Genomic DNA, 17,184 nt, shown 5'->3' on the forward strand with positions numbered 1-17,184 from the left:
TATTATCCATGTAGCTTTGAAATTTATTTCACAAAGAATTTGGAAATTTAAAGTATATTTCTACATACACAAAACGACAATTGACTAGCCAAGTGGTTAACAAGCTCACAAATTGTTCAAGAGAATCTCATTTTGATTCTTTAATTAGACAAATCTTTATTAAATTTTATTTACCTCATGACAGAACTCTTGATCAACCATCCCCTTTACCACAAAAAATAAATATGTTGTGGAGAGGGTTAACACAAAATATAAATGAGATATATCATTGTGGTTCCTTCCATTTTAAATATGTTGTGGAGAGGACCATATCAATATATTTTACAAATATAAAATAAATTAAAATGACATGAAATATAAAATTAATGATATAATTTTTTGGTTCGAATGACTTTTAGTCTCAAAACCAAACCATAAATTAAAATGATATGAAATATAAAATTAAGGTTTTTTTTTCTAAATTACCTTTGAAGAATGGTGGGTAATTAACCCACCAACCAATGAAAATGAGCAATTTGTTGGTGGGGTCAAGATAGTTCATGGATACCACTTAAAAATATGCTTATGTGACCAATGTGTATTGGTTGGGATAAATTACCCACCTTTCTTCCATGGGTACCCTAGTTGTCACCTAAAATTAATGACATTCTTATATATAGTTTGTATGACTTTTAATTTCAATATTGAACCATACTGCACCACAAACACCTTGTTGAGGATTAAGATTTAGAGATTATGTGAAGACATTAGTATCTTTGCTGAAATCTAAACTGTCCAAATTTCATAATATTTGCTTCAAGTCTTTCATAAACATTATGAAGCGAACAAATCAAATCTTACGATGCACACGGTTCTTTATAATGTTAGGATAACTTTGCGAGGTACCATGAATGTCACAATGAGTATGTAGAATGAACGAAGTTATACGAGTGTCATAACTCAGCATTAATCATCATGTGCAGAGGGCGCATTGTAATTCTACAAGTGAGATCTGCACCTTCCAATATGACTTGTTTTTGGTTTCATCGGTGAATGGAATTTAACATGACACTATAAGTGAAATATAATTGAACATCTATATAAAAATATATTGCGCTATATTAAATTCAAAAACACGTTAACATTGACAAAAAGATTGGGATCACTTGCAAAATGGTCTCAAGAGGCACATTTAATTATTTTTTAAGAAAGAGAAAATGAGTTTTTTTGTCTAAACACAAAAGGTGTTCAATGCTATAATACATACATTACATCCTTTTTTTTTATTTTATTTTTAGAGTTGTGTTATTTGAACGACCATTTGATTGACAAATTTTGTGACAACCATAATTTTACAAAGAAAAAGATGTGTTGACACAAAAACCAAAGCAATAGAGAGATAAAGTAAAAACATAATGTGAGTATGAGAGAGAAAGTTGTCACAAAAATTGTCAAAAAATAATTGTATAAATATCATTACTCTTTTTTTTAACAGGCCAAAGTGGAATATATTATAACACAAAGGGTGATTCAACTCGCATAAGGTGTGCAAAAGAGAACCACCCACCAAAAATCACAGATACAAGTCTAGTGCCAAAAAAAACACTCCTGAAGAAAAATAAATCAAAACAAGCTACAAAATAACACTCATACAATGTAAAGGGTGATGCCACGAGTCATTGTAACCGTAGGCGAAAGTAGGCATATTCGCCTGTAGCCAAGAAAAAGACATAAATTTAACTCTATCTACTAAGTGATCCAAGACGTCAATCTTCTTGTTAAAAATCCTGATGTTTCTTTTCTTCGAAAAAAACTAGACAATAGCCATCCAAATTACCGTCAGAAAAGAGTGAGACAATTGCGGTATCCCCGTCAAGTAACCAAAATAATAAAGGTGATCACTAGCGGATGCTGGAGCAATAAATGAGATGTCTAGCCTCAGTGAATTAAAATTAATTTAAAACACGTGTAAAAAATTTATAACTTTTTGTTTAGAGGAAAATTTTATAACTTCTTTTCTAAAGTAGAACTTTTCAAATAATGGATATAGAACTTTGTTTTATTTATCCATAAAGCATTTAAACAACAGAACGAGCATTTGTTTCATTCCAATCAGTTTGTAATGCTCATTTCATATTTGTATAATTTTTTAAGGTGAATGAGGGGAGTGTATATCATTTCTTTCAAAGAAATCATTCGAACCATACTTATATATATTATGCATTGTCCTTACCAACTATCAACTGAGTTAAACTCTTAGAATAATTTTGTTTTTTGTCACAAATAAACATTTATGTTTAGTTTTTTGTTGGGTAAAACATTAGCGTTTAATTTTTAATTTTTTTGGTGATGCATTAGTGTTTAGATTTATTATTGTAGAATAATAATTTCGGTAAGTGGAAAATCAAAAAATATACTCCCTTCGTTCTAAATTGTATGTCGCTTTAGAAGAAAAATTTTGTTCTAAATTATATGTCGCTTTTACAATACCCATGCAACATTAATGTTACTTTTCCTATTATAACCTTAATCATTTATTACTCTATTCTTTCAATTCTTTCATTTATCTTTCCCATATTATTTATTAAGCACAATTTTGTAAAACAACTCATAATATCTCTTTTCCACACAATATTAATTGCATTTCTTAATATGTATGAAATACCCAAAACGTCATACAATTTGGGATGGAGGGAGTATATCGGTAAGTGGGGTCACCATGGATGGATTTTTATTTTATTTTTGTTATCGGGTAATGATCATGAACTTTGGTTTTAGCAACCGTCAAAACAAAACTTCGGTTATAGCTCGGTTCTTTTGTACTATTATATGTTTTCCAAAAATAAACATTTAAAATATATATCCAACAAGAGATTAGGAATAGGAAAATCTTGAGCGTGCATTTTATAAAGGAAAAATGCTATTTAAAGCGAAAAAAGCATCCAGCGAAAATTTCACAACATATGTGACATGTATTCCACCCAACCACTATTTCATGATTTCCATGTTTTTAAAGATGTATACACTTGCTCTCCAAAAATAAATATTTAAAATATATATCCAACAACAGGTCAGAAATAAGAAAGTGGTGTTGGTTTTTGTTGCGTATATATTTGAGAGAAGGAGATCAAGAAAGTAATATAATAGATGTGAGGTTGGTTATGTGATTGGAAGAGAAATAGAAATAGAAATAAGATGAGATGTTGAATGGATGTAGGAAAAAAATAGGGTGTTCAAATATCATATATAATACTCTCTTCGTCTCTAAATAAGTGACTTATTTGTAAAAAATATTTGTCCCATAATACTTGACCTTCTTAAATTTCTAAGCAAAATTTGACAGATTTACCCCTTATAAATACTTTTTGGGGTCCCCATGTTAAAGTTTGTAGTGGAACAAAGAAAGTAATCATTACTTAAAAGTGAAAAAGTTTCAAAATAATGACAAGGGCAACTCAGTAAAAGTATCACTCTCTTTCTTTTATCTTTACACTTTTCTTAATCTGTGTGAAATGGTCAAATAGGTCACTTATTAAGGGACGGAGGGAGTAGTTGTTAGGAATATAGTAATGATATTTGTACATCCAATTGATGACAATTTTGGTGACAACCTTGTTTTTCTCTCTTCTTATTGGTTAAAAACAATAGAGAGATAAAAAGGAAGAGAGAGAAAAAGAATCTCATGTGAGTATGAGAGAGAAAGTTATCCAAAAATTGTCGCATAATGGTTGTACAAATATCACTTCTCTTAGGAATAATAGACTAATGATTCATAGCCTACAAGAAGCAAGGACACCAACAATTAACAAATTCATCATCATTTCAAGACTTTATCATTCACACTTGAATACCAATAATTTATCTCTAAGTGTGTATGTGTCGTATCTCTATACTTTCATCGAAACACGAGGATCTTACTTTCGCTTCCCACCAAGTCGAGACATAACTTAAATACATTAAAAACCACCAAGAGATTGAGACACAACATATTCATCAAAAACTTTAAAACATTGATAATATAATCCATGTCGCTCATATACCTTTAATGTAGCTTATTCATCATCAATTTTGGATTAACGACTCAAATATAAATTCCAAAGATCTCCCCCTTCAAGCACAAGTTTCTAACATAACTATACACGTGTTGCTCCTTCGACCAATGAAACCCGCTGCCTGACTTCACTACCAAAGAATACTTTCAACACATGATCCATTATATATTACTTGTTGCAAGATTCCATGATATTGTTGAGAACAACAAGCTAATGATCCAAGACCTGTTAGAACAATTATTTTGTTCATGCACAACAAAAGTGCTTATGAAAATAAGCAGTTTCTAAGCAAGATGATTATAACAGAAAGTTGTTAAAAGAAGAGAGAATAATGGGGAGAATTATTGTGTAATGTGAATATTGCTCATTAGTTATGAAGTTCACAATTACAAAGCCTTTTATAGGCAAAATGGTCACTTGCTTGCAATGCAAGTTAACTCTCTAACTAATAGAAAAAATTAAAACAAACTTAACCAAATTAGTTACAAGAAGTTATTATTAATACACTAATACCCCCCCACCCCCCCCCCCCACCGTTAATGATAACTGCCTAATAACAAAAACACCAAGTTCCTTCCTAAAAAATTCAAATCTGTCAAGCTTTACTGCCTTTGTAAAGCCATCAGCAAGTTGCAGTTCTGTGGGGCAATAGTGCAGCTCAATCATTCAATTAGTCACCTGCTCTCTAATGAAATGGAATCTGGTCTCAATGTGTTTACTCCTGCCATGTGAGATTGGATTCTTTGCAAGACTTATGGCTGATTTATTATCAATTTTCAGTGTTAGAGGCTTCATCACTGAATTCAGCCATAGTGCTTGACAAGTAGCAAAAGTTCCAGCTATGTACTCTGATGAGAGTACAGTGACACTATTGAAATTGCAACATTATTGAATTTGAACACATAACCTGAAGTGCTTCTCCTATCAGTCAGATCTCCACACCAATCACTATCAGAGTATCCTATGAGCTCATTCACTTTGCTTTGAGCTCCATAAGGAAATAGCATACCAAAATCTATGGTGCCCTTTATGTATCTAAGAATCCTCTTTGCAGCTATCATATGAGATTTACTGAGTTTTGCCTGCTGTTACATAGATATCTCAGAGATCCCACAATTTGTCTGAACAGTGTGGAATCCACTTTTTCTTCATCAGTGCACTCATCCAACTTTGAGTTTGTCTCTGATGGATTTGAAACTGTATTGCAGCTCTTCATTTCAAATTTTTCAAGCAATTCACCAATGTATTTTTGTTGATACATCACTATCTCAGCTTTCAATTTCACAAATTCCATTTCTAAGAAGAATGAAAGCTCACCAAGATCAGTCATCTCAAACTCCAGCTTCAGTTTCTCTTTAACCTTCACAATCTCTGATATTGAGCTACCAGTGATGAGTAAATCATCAACATATAAACAAATTATATCAGTTCCTCCATCACTAAGCTTTTGAACATATACTCCAAACTCAACTGAACACTTTCTAAAGCCTATTTGAATTAAAACTTGATCAATTTTCTTGTTTCATGCTCTGGGAGCCTGTTTTAATCCATATAGTGCTTTATGCAGTTTATACACCATATTTTCTTTCCCCGCAATTTCAAAACCTGATGGTTGTGACACAAACACCACCTCTTCTAGTGGACCATTTAGAAATGCTGATTTTATATCTAAATGATAGAGTGGCCATTCATACTTGCAAGCAATAGTAGTTACTAACCTCACAGTTTCAATTCTAGTAACTAGAGCAAACACTTCATTATAGTTTATGCCTTGCTTCTGAAGAAATACTATAGCCACCAATTTTGCTTTGTACTTAGAAACTTTTCCATCAGAGTTCAATTTCACTTTGAATACCCATTTGACATCAATCTTCTCTTTCTTGTCTGGCAAGTTAACTAGCTCCCAGGTTTGATTTCTCTCAACTGACTGTAATTCTTCAATCATAGCACTTTTCCAAACATCAGTTTTCAATGCTTCTTTGTAATTAATTGGTTCAACATATGCTAATAATGCAAAGTGAATGAGATCACCTTCTTCATTCAATGCATCATCAGAAGTTACTTCAGAATCAGTCAATCTTGCAGGTGTCTATCTGTTTCTAATAGGTCTTGCTGGTACTAGGATTTCCTCTTGATCATTTGCAGTCACTTCATGATCCACTTCACCTTCTGATTCATCACTTGAATCAGGGTATATGTAGCTTTGCTTGATTTCATTACTATACTCTGGTTCACTTTCCCATTTCCACTTCTCAGCTTCATTCATAATTACATATAATTAACAACACTGCATCAGGGTCACCTTCATGAGCAATATTGGCTTCTTCAGTCTTCTGATCGTTCTTGAACCAACATTCATCAGCAAAATGGCCAAATTTTTCACAATTATAGCACTGAACTTTACTCTTGTCAAAATCCCTCTTTTTGTTATGATTTCTTCCAAAACTTCCTCTTTTAGAAGATTCAGTTTTGTTCGCAAGTTTGGATTTTGTATTATTGGACCAGTTTGTTTTACCTCTTCCCTTCTTGAAATTCTTAAAATTTCCCTCTTTCTTGGTTGTTTGAACCTGAAGAGCTTGTTCAACTGATCTTTCTGAACTTCTATCAATCACCAACAGTTCATGTGCTTCAAGAGAACTCTGCAATTCTTCAATCTTCATAGTCTTCAAATCCTTTGCTTCTTGGATTGCTACCACTATGAAGTCAAACTTTTGACTTAGAGATCTCAAGACTTTCTCAACTATCATCTAATCAGAGATGTTTTCACCATAATTCTTCATCAAATTCACAATTTCAATCATCTTTGAGAAGTAATCACTCACCTTCTGATATTCTTCCATTTGCATCATTTCATACTTCCTTCTATATGATTGCAGCTTGACTTGTTTCACCTTTTCTCCCCCATTATGATAATTCTCCAGAATATCTCATGCTTCTTTGGATCTAATTGCTTTTGAAATCTTCTCAAAATGTTGATTATCAACATTTTGTTGAATGTAGAACAAAGCTTTACAATCTTTCTTCTTGTTTTCTTTGTAAGCTGCTCTCTGCACATCAGTGGAATTTGCAGGAGGTTCTTCAAAACCATTATGCACAAGATCACTCACATCTTGCGCGCCAAACAATGATCTCATCAAAGCACTCCATTGTTCCCAGTTCTTGCCATCAAGAACTAAGATATTTGATCCAAAACTGTTTGTGTTCATCTTGCTTAATTTTCAAGAAAACAGAGAAATCAATACACACACCTCACTCTGTGATTCCCAATGATGATTCCCCTCACTTTTCACTCGTGTTTCCCTAAGATTCAACCAGGCTCTCTATACCAATTGTTGGAACAATTACTTTGTTCATGCACAACAAAAGTGCTTATGAAAATAAGCAGTTTCTAAGCAAGATGATTATAACAGAAAGTTGTTATGAGAAGAGAGAATAATGGGGAGAATTATTGTGTAATGTGAATATTGCTCATTAGTTATGAAGTTCACAATTACAAAGCCTTTTATAGACAAAATGGTTACTTGCTTGCTATGCAAGTTAACTCTCTAACTAATAGGAAAAACTAAAACAAACTTAACCAAATTTAGTTACACTAATAAGACCAATATAAAATTAGAACAAAACATCACCATCCAAAAACCTTAAGACATTATAAATAGAGGAGTGTTATTTGAACAACCATTTGGTAGACAACTTTTAGGACAATCATAATTTATAAAGAAAAAATTGGTATTTGCACGAAAACCAAAGCAATAGAGAGATAAAGTAAAAAGTAATGTGAGTATGAGAGAGAAAGTTGTCATAAAATGGATGTTCAAATATCATTTCTCTTATAAATATGAGCAATCTCTTGGTGAAACCACCATTCACTCTTAAATACATCCCTTGGTTTAAAAAAATATTTTTGAAGTCAAAGAAAGTCAGTGTCTTGTTTTAACTTGTATTCATGATATACTTATCAATGCATGACTTTTGATATTTATGAGTAGGGAGTTGGTATACGCCGTTGTGCGGACTTGTAACCTTGGCCTACATTAGACTCCACATCGACCCTTGTCTTGTCTAGGTTGTAAAATAAGTTTGGTCAAAATTTTCTAAAGTCTATTAACTAGCTAACAAATAATATATTTTATACCATCCAAACAAACTTTCTAAAGTTGACGAATCAACCAATATTAGATAAAGACACGGTCCATAGTTCAACTAAAGGTCATTCAATGCTATCGTTATTTGTTGAATATATCGTGTCTCTCAAAATAAATTTCTAGTAACATAACATAAAGTCTACAAATTTTGATGGAATGTCTTACGCGAACAGTACATACCTAATGCTAATGTAAATAAATAATCTTACAATATTTTTTGTGTGAAATAACACGGTAAGAAGTTTGATTAATTCAATAAATTATTTTAGAAAAATACTTTCGATAGCAGTTCTATTTTAGGACAGCTATACGTCAAATTTTTTTAAAGGAAAGATGTATTTGAAACAAAAGTTATTACAAGGGTATTTCAACCCAATCCAGCATAGAATGAGTAAAAAAAGAAGCAAAAGTTAATTAGAAACATGTTACCTAGAAACGCAATACAATGGGGATCCACACTCCATTGATATAAGAGACAATGATAAGACTTAGATCTAACCAAAAAATCATTTCCAAACTTGAAACATTAATCTGGTTCAACACCATATATATTGGAGTTACTATGATAGAAAAAATGCATTCGTTTTCTATGGTCCCATAGAACCGAGTGTCAAATCATAGTGACCTTTGAATCCCATAAAACGATAGTATTATCTCATGGGGTAAGGTTACTAGAGTTCTAGCTTTAGACCTATCAACAAAAAGTTATTTTTTATTAGATTTTCTAAGTAAAAAAAGCTTTATATACCAACAAAAAGGCCATATATATTTAAATTTGTTTAGGCCTCACTATTGAAAATTATTGAACCGACCTTGATAAAAAACCAAAGAGATATCAACAAAGTATATGATAAATATCTATTATCCAATACCAAAATCTATAACCGATAGTCAAATTAAAATATCCATTATCCAATAGCAAAATCTAATAAAATAAACCATGAAAATCTTGAAACTAATATGTATCAGAATTTTATTTTATATTTTTGGGGGAGGGGGGTTCGATGGAGTTTAAGAAGCTTCAATAAAATTCAGGAATTCCCACATATATGCTTCACTGTGCTCTCCAAATCTTTAATTAGATCAAGTTTTAATGGAGCATGTTGAAATCCCTGCAAAAAGCCAAACCATAATCGTCATTTTTAATTACTGTTGTCGAGACAATAAATAGATGGTATAAAAAATTACATGGTTACTTTATTTAAGCAAACATCACATGTAATTCGAAAATTATGTATATGTATATTAAGAAAAGAGACTGATAAGTACTCTGCACTAATGGAATAATTTTTTCACAAAAGAACAAACATAATGATATTAAAAAAAGAGTACAAGAGAATGCGGTTAAAAACGTGTATGATACCAATCTAAATAATAGACCTAAGTTGTGGAGAAAGGAACAACAGCACATATGACCAGATACGTGCATGATACAAGTTGTAATAAAAGATGGATAAATGAAGTACAGAAAATAAAAACTTCTTATGAAAAAATATTCATTATATGACAATATTAAACAGTCTCCCAAAAACATTGGTTAAGCATCAGAAAAAAAAAAAAAAAAAAAAAATCTATTAAAAAGTGGTTTACTAATTTACTTGATCAAAATAAAAGCATATATTTTCAAAACATAATTTCTATATTTAAATTCTTTAATCGGCTCTCTAAAGACACCAATTAACAAACCCTAAACAATATAGAAAATATTTCTATACCAACTAATATCATCGTAGATAAAGCTGATACAAAAAAAGCATTGCAGATATATTTTTCCTCATTAGAAAAAATTAAGCTAAATTGTCAACCCCAAATACAGTAACATAGAAAAGTGAAAATACTTAATAGTATAAGTTTATTGAATTTAACACGAATGAAGGAAGGAAGGAAGGACATTCTCTGAAAATGTATAAAATATTTGTGTGACAAATGTATGAGGTGGCAAGAAAGAACATGTTGATAAGAGCAGATATTATTTGTTCAGACATAAGTTTGGCACTCGTGACTCACACTGTCCTTGCCAGCCAACCAAAAATATATCAAAAAAAGAAAGTAAAAATTTGAAAAGGAGAAGACAATAGAAGAAACAAATTAGTTCTGCACAACGTCGCTGTCTGCACCATGCAAGACAACTTGTCAGACCACACACACTTTTTATCACAAAAAACAAATTAATACTATCATAGCATCTTTCATTCACATATCTCCTAATATAAGTTTCATTTCAAATATACTCTCTAGATATAAGTCTCGTTTTAAACCAATGGATGATGGATACATATTATTTCAAAAAAATATTAATAATATTAATTTAGTTTAGAAGATGAAAACTTAAATTTAGACGCATCAATATATAAAAGAGTATTTACAAAAGAGATTAATGTTATTGTAAAACTATTTTACAGGTATATGTGATATAATTACAGTAAAAATAATTTTCATGATTCAACAATTATGATTGAGTAGAGTGACATTGTAAAAACCTTACAAGGGTAGCTACATATATCGATTTAGTCCTTAAAATAGTATTTTAAAAATATTCCTATGCATAATAAACAAATTCATGGAATTTTTTAAATTGATGATGAGATTAATAGTCAAATTGATAACCAAAATTTGTTAAAATTATAGTACTTCCTCCAATCCTATATCTAGGCACCATTTTATTATAGAAAAATGGTGCTTATATATAGAGACGAAGGGAGTAGATGACAACTTTTTTCTAAACCACGATAAATATTAATTCATTGTGTGTCAAATTTATGTCAATTCAAATTTACCCTAAATTCCTACTTGAATTTTTTAATATTTGTAAAAATAATAAAAAAGACTTATACAATTAACAAAAGTGCATTAGATCCAACAAAACACACATATCAAGAATGTGGTAAGCCCCCACTAATGACAATATAATCATCACATGATCAAATAGTATAATATATAAAAATAAAGTAAAACATAACATTCTTAGGTTACTATAGCTAATTGAATATATGAGTGTTGACTATTTGATGTACGTACCTTTTAGTAGGAAGATGATGCTCAATGAAAATTTGCTCCTGCTCCTCCTCCACCACCAGCACCTCCTCTTCCTCCACCAAATGATTGTGCAGCATTGATATTATTTCTCTGATCTCCTTCCAAAGAAGCTGCCAAGTTAAAAGCAGCTGCATGTTGATCCCTTTGTCCTCCAACAACACCACTCATGCTTCTCACAATCTCATGACCAACTCCTAAAAAGTCACGAGTCAGCTGACTACTATCACCACCTCCTCTTCCAAGCCCTACACCCCCTCCTCCTCCTCCTCCACTTTGATCAAATATTGAAGTATTTCCTGTAGCAGCGAAAGAGTTCATCAAATCCTGCAAATTACTCTGTTCATGATTCCCACCACCAAAACCATAGTTCCCACTTCCACCACCCATTTGCACTCTGCTATGATCACCGCCACCAGAAGAAGTTGAGTTACTTGCACCAGTATTGTTTCCAAAGCTTTTGAGAAGCGAAGTCGCAGTAGTGCCATTTCCATTACTTGAAGTTGCACCCATTTGAGCAGCTTTCTGAAGAAGTGCAGTTGCTGACATTGATGATATAGCAGTACCAGCAGCAGCATTAATGTTACTGTTTCCTCCTTGGGAGAAAACATTGCTGAAGAGTGATGGAGCACTACTTGTTCCACCTGATCCATTGAAGAAATTTGTTCCTTCATTATTCACATTCAAGTGTTCAGAGAATGAGTTGTTGCTACTGTTAGTACTGTTACTTGAAAGGAAATTCGGCATGTTGAAGAGATTGCTGTTGTTGCTATTGTGGCTATTCTGCATCATTAAACCTTGTTGTTGAGAAGGATCATGAGGGACAAAGTTTTGGTTTGGCTCATGAATGTTGTTGTTGAAGAAGGAATTAGGTCTGAAAGTAGCCTGGGGGAGCATGTGATGGTCGAATTGCCCGGACCGATTGGCGGCGGCTGCGCCGAGTCTCAAGATTTCAGTGGCTGAATTGCTGCTGTGGTGGTCTTGTTGTTGCATGTTGGGCATTTGTGCAGCTACCTGGGCTATGCTTAGACCCATGGTGTTGTTGTTGCTTGAGCTTCCATAGAGATGGGATCCAATGGCACCAGTCAGAGAAATTGGTGGCTGTCTTGGACCCTCTTGAGCCAATGCATCACAGAAGGCTCTGTGAGTTATGAAACTGTCTCTCCTGCAATATTAATCACATTTATTACAAATTCAGTTTCTAATTGAAATATATCCATTATGTGATGACAAACTGTAACAAGAAAAAATTGTATGAAAGGAAAATCATTTAGCTAGGTATAACAATAGTTGGTCGCTCAACGGTAAGAATTTGACTTTATAATTTTATGTAACAGACTTCAAATCGATACGAAAACAATTGTAAAATGGTTACCGCTGTTATTATCAACAATTTTATCCATTTTTAAATGCTCTAATACTTTTCAGAATAACTGCTTAAATTGTTGAAAATTTTATTTTACTTTTGAGATAAAACTGGCTAGACATACATGTCACATGTCTTGATTTCAAAAGGGATGGGGGGGCTGAAATTTTTTCTGCAACTTGCCAGTTTCGGCATCAACTTTCAGATTTTAACATTTATATACACAATCTCTTAAAAAAAAAAAAATTAAAATACACAACCTAACTAATAATTCTTCCAGAAAAAAAACATTATAATTAGAAGAAAAATAATTTTTCACCGTCTCAGCTGATTTGCCCAACTAGAATCACATAAAAAATGCATGAATTAGATTAATAATTATTTTTGACAGAAGAATTAGATCAATGATATTACTCATTTAATCATTAGTTTCTCAGAGGTTAATTACTAAAAAAGCACATAAAATATACTAGCGGCTAAAATTTCTATATATATATATATATATATATATCAAATCAATGAGAGATCAGCTAGAATTTTTATTATTTAAATTTATTAAAATAAATTTGTTGAAAATGATGGTAATACTATTGTAGACACTGTAACTATGATAGTAGTATCTAAAAGCTGTTACGTACGTATCCTGAATTATACATAGATTACTAGAAGTGGGACTTGGCCTTTTCAAGTAAAAGACAATAAAATTCTTAATTGAGAGTAGAAAATAATTGACATCCAAATGAAAGAATGTGATACTTAATTAACCCAAGGACAAAAATTTGCGTGTATTGATGAAACGAGTAGTTACATAAAATGATAATGTGAATAAATGATTAAGAATTCATAGTAAAAACCTCATAAAAGACACAACCAAGTGGAATGAAATTAATTTCACACAAAATTAAGGCTTGATTACAAGATTAATGAAAACTTCCACGAAGAACTGCAATGTCAAGGAGTACTAGTGTACAGTGTTCAATAAATGAAGCATAAGAATATAGTATTCAATGTTAAGGAATTGATGAATGAAGGAAATACAGTTGAGTGATTAATGTGCTCAAACTATGACTGAGTTTGACTCGTAGTATAAGCTATCAAAATTACTATTGACACTTTGACAAGACTTTTCCCATTGGATATGTATTGCATGCACATGCAATTTGGCAATCCAAAGATCAAAGATAACCAATTAATATCATACGATTCAAATTTTAGACTAAGTTTTAGATTTAATAAATATAATAAATATGTTTAAAATTTGAATTGTCTAATCATAGTTAGACAATCACAAATCTTACTATCAGTGATTGCATAAAAATTTGATTGAATTGAATGCTCATTCTACCTTCAAACATATAACAAAACCACTAAAATTATGTTGGATCGAGTGGAATTGAATTTAACCATATGAATGAGGTTTTAGGTTCAAATTTTATGAATGAAAAAAAAATATGGGAGCCTAGACCACATTAAACATGATAAGACGTCTTCCTTAGGGAAGATTGGTCATGATTTTCGTACCAATGCCATGTTATAAAAAAAAAAAAACTTATGAAAAACAAGAAAATAGTCCAAAATAAACTTGAAAAACCATGTGGAAGAAAAAAGAAAAATAGTACACAAAAAATATAGAGAGAGTTGAATAGTTGATTAAGTCGTAACGTTATCATGAAAAGGAGCACCTGCAAGGGCACAGTGTACTGAACACAAGTAGCCAACCAAGAAGAAAACAAAGATCGTAACAACACCACACAAGTTCATAACATAGCAACACGTGAATAGGATGAAAAAGAAATGGGCTGAAAAATGAAGCACTGTTTCCTAGGTAAAATCAGAAAAAGGTGAAGTGTTTTTTCCATAATATTCTACTCTTATGCTTTTTGACAAGGAAAGAGAAAGATTGTAGTATAATTATAAGGTGTGAATTCCTTCCTCCGTGTGTGTTTTTTGTTTGTGAAGAAAGTTTTCAGAGATCATTCACGTGGGTGGATGTTTCCATCCATTTCATTTGCCCACACCGTACTAACAAATATTGAAACATGACAAACCAAACCATACCAAAACCATACAATCTTAATCAAATCAATTTCTATTGCTATGAAATGTAAAAATAAAAAATGTATTTATTACCAACCCAATTCACTAGATAATGAAGAAAGCATCTTAGTCTTTTTCCCTTCTATAGTCACTTGAAGAATCTAACATAAATAAAATGCCCTAAACCAAACCAAACAACGTCACATTTGTTCTTCCCTTTTGGTGTTTATAAAATGTTTGAAAAAAATAACTGTTTGACAAAAATGGTAACATGACGTCAATATTACATGTATGTATTTTTTTTAACACTATTGTAAGTGACAGAATGACCTTATTACAATCTATTCTACCGAGATTCAGCTCTTGATACTTCGATTCGACATTATTAACAAAACATGTGTGTGTGTGTGAAGGTAATTGAATTGAATTGTTATATGTTACCTGGAGAAGAGAGTGCCACAGTCACACCTATATTCTCTGGTGCCACAAGTCTTAGAATGTGCCTTCCAATCAGATTGAACAGCATACTTCTTAGAGCACTTATCACACTTCCATTTCTTCTCACCATGTTTGCGAGAGTAGTGTTTCTTAATCCCAGTGAGGTCACCAAGTGCCCTTGAAGGGTCATGATGAACGCATGTGGGCTCAGGACACAGATAAACCTTTCTCTTAGGTTCTTTTGTAGTCTTCTGCTTAAGCTTCCAAGGCAAGTTGTGTCCTCTTCTGTGAAGCTGTAGATTTTGCTCTCTTTGGAACCCTTTGTTGCATACCTCACAAATAAACCTGTTTGTTGCCATTAGGGTCTTGGGAGATAGTGCTATCACCTCTGCATCTGGATCTGTTTCCATTGAAAATAGCCAAACAATAAATTATTACAAAAAATAAAACACACAAAAAATTAATTGAGAAAAAAAATGAAGCTTCGTTCAAGACAAAGGTTAATATCCATGTCAAACAAACTCCATTGAATTTCATTTCATTTCTTTTAACATTTATGTTATTTTTAAATTAGGGTTCCACACTAGGGAATCCATATCATATGAAAACAAACAAAAAAAACACAAATAGTCCAAAAAATATTTGCAGAATTAATGAAAATACTCAAATAGATAAATCCATGAAAGGAAAAGAAAAACATCTTATTGATGAGAACTGGTTTAGTGTATGTTTGTATCGGTGGTGAATTTAGCAGAATCACAGTGAAGTTTCAAAATATAGTTTTTGCCAAAATCAAGGTGGTTCACTGTGATTCTGTCAATCTCACCGCAAATACAATCATGCACTTAGTGATTAAACATAAATTTGCAATAAAATAGTTAAGAAACTTGCTTGGTGTTCCAGGTTGGTTTCTCTTTTTCTTCGGAGCTGGTGCAGCAGCTGGAGTTGCAGTTGATGAAGACGGTGGCAAAGAATGCTGCTGTTGATTCATCGGATTCGGATCCTCTTCTCTGAATCCAAAAAGTGATGCTGAGGAAGATGATGTAGCCATAGCAATTCAAGTCAAGTCCTATATATATTCTTCAACTAGTAGAAAGAGTGTGTAATTCTTCAATTCCTTCACTTCTTTAACCTTACAGAACAATCACAATTCAGGAAAAACCAACATGCAAATTGAACCTTCTTCAATTCATCATAACCTCAATCTCACAAAAATAAAAAACAATACCAAAAAAAAGATGGGATATAGAACAAGCTATAAAATAGAGATAAGTTGAAAAAAGAAGAAAAAGCAAATCAAGCCCTCCATATGTGATAAGATGGTTTTGTTGATTTAAATGAGAAGAAACCTAAGCTAAATTTATCAGTGATGATTTGGTGTCATGCAGATACCTCAACACATATACACATAGTAAATTTTTTTCTTCTAACTTTATTATTATTCTCTGCCTTTTTTTCCTCTTCAAAAAGTTTTTCCAGATTTTCCTCACTTTCTCATCTCTCTCTTGTCATAAAAAGAATTTTATTTTTACAAAAATAAAATTATTGAAAGAGAAAGAGTGAGAGAGGGTAAGGCCTACGGGTCGGTGGACCCAATCCTTAGTCACAAAACGACATAGTTTCCATGAAACAGCTACTACACCACTCTCTCTCTTTATCTCTCTCTCTCTCTCTCTAAATTTGTAGTAAGTATCTTCTTACTCACTTCAAGACAAACTTTCTCTCATCATGCAACCCTACACAGATTTCAATATTCAAAAAAAGGACAATGAAACTGAAATTCAAGTTAATGCATGAATGAACAATTAGCATTGGTAATTGAAATCAAGTTAATTATTATTAATTAAACTGAAATGTTTTTTTTGTTGGTCTTATCATTTGGTTTTTTTTTTTAAGTTGAAGGAAAAAAAGAAAAAAAAACACCTGATGTTATGTCTGAAATTCAGTGGAGGGGTGCAGAGTGAGTGTGTACTGTTTATACTGTTACCGTTTAAAGGTCACTGACATGGAAACAGCAAAAAAATGATTCTGAAACTCTAATTGCTTTGTTTGGCTGACTTGGTTTGAAAAGTGCTTATTCTGTTCTGTTATCACTTTCACTTCTTGCATGCAATGTCTAATTGGTTATACCTAT

The 17,184-nt window shown here is 32.1% G+C and overlaps 1 protein-coding gene across 1 annotated transcript; it reads right to left on the bottom strand.

The window, feature by feature from the left end:
- Window positions 1-9,022: 9,022 nt before the first annotated feature.
- On the bottom strand, window positions 9,023-16,578 carry LOC25485591 (protein indeterminate-domain 5, chloroplastic). Its single transcript, XM_024772130.2, has 4 exons — window positions 15,942-16,578; window positions 15,054-15,450; window positions 11,195-12,374; window positions 9,023-9,288 (listed from the first exon to the last, which is right to left on the bottom strand). Exons 1-3 carry the CDS (start codon window positions 16,099-16,101, stop codon window positions 11,216-11,218), a joined length of 1,716 nt encoding a protein of 571 aa, XP_024627898.1. The 5' UTR covers window positions 16,102-16,578; the 3' UTR covers window positions 9,023-9,288; window positions 11,195-11,215.
- Window positions 16,579-17,184: the final 606 nt, after the last annotated feature.

This window comes from Medicago truncatula, chromosome 1 (assembly GCF_003473485.1).
Source record: "Medicago truncatula cultivar Jemalong A17 chromosome 1, MtrunA17r5.0-ANR, whole genome shotgun sequence".
Lineage (NCBI taxonomy): Eukaryota > Viridiplantae > Streptophyta > Magnoliopsida > Fabales > Fabaceae > Medicago > Medicago truncatula.

What these genes read in the sequence shown, in the direction of transcription:
- LOC25485591 (XM_024772130.2), bottom strand. Translation starts at nt 16,101, where the DNA reads ATGGCTACATCATCTTCCTCAGCATCACTTTTTGGATTCAGAGAAGAG. An exon ending in AAACCAACCTGGAACACCAA is followed by an intron (nt 15,451 to 15,941) that starts GCAAGTTTCTTA and finishes CAATGGAAACAG; the next exon opens with ATCCAGATGCAGAGGTGATA. An exon ending in TGTGGCACTCTCTTCTCCAG is followed by an intron (nt 12,375 to 15,053) that starts GTAACATATAAC and finishes TTAATATTGCAG; the next exon opens with GAGAGACAGTTTCATAACTC.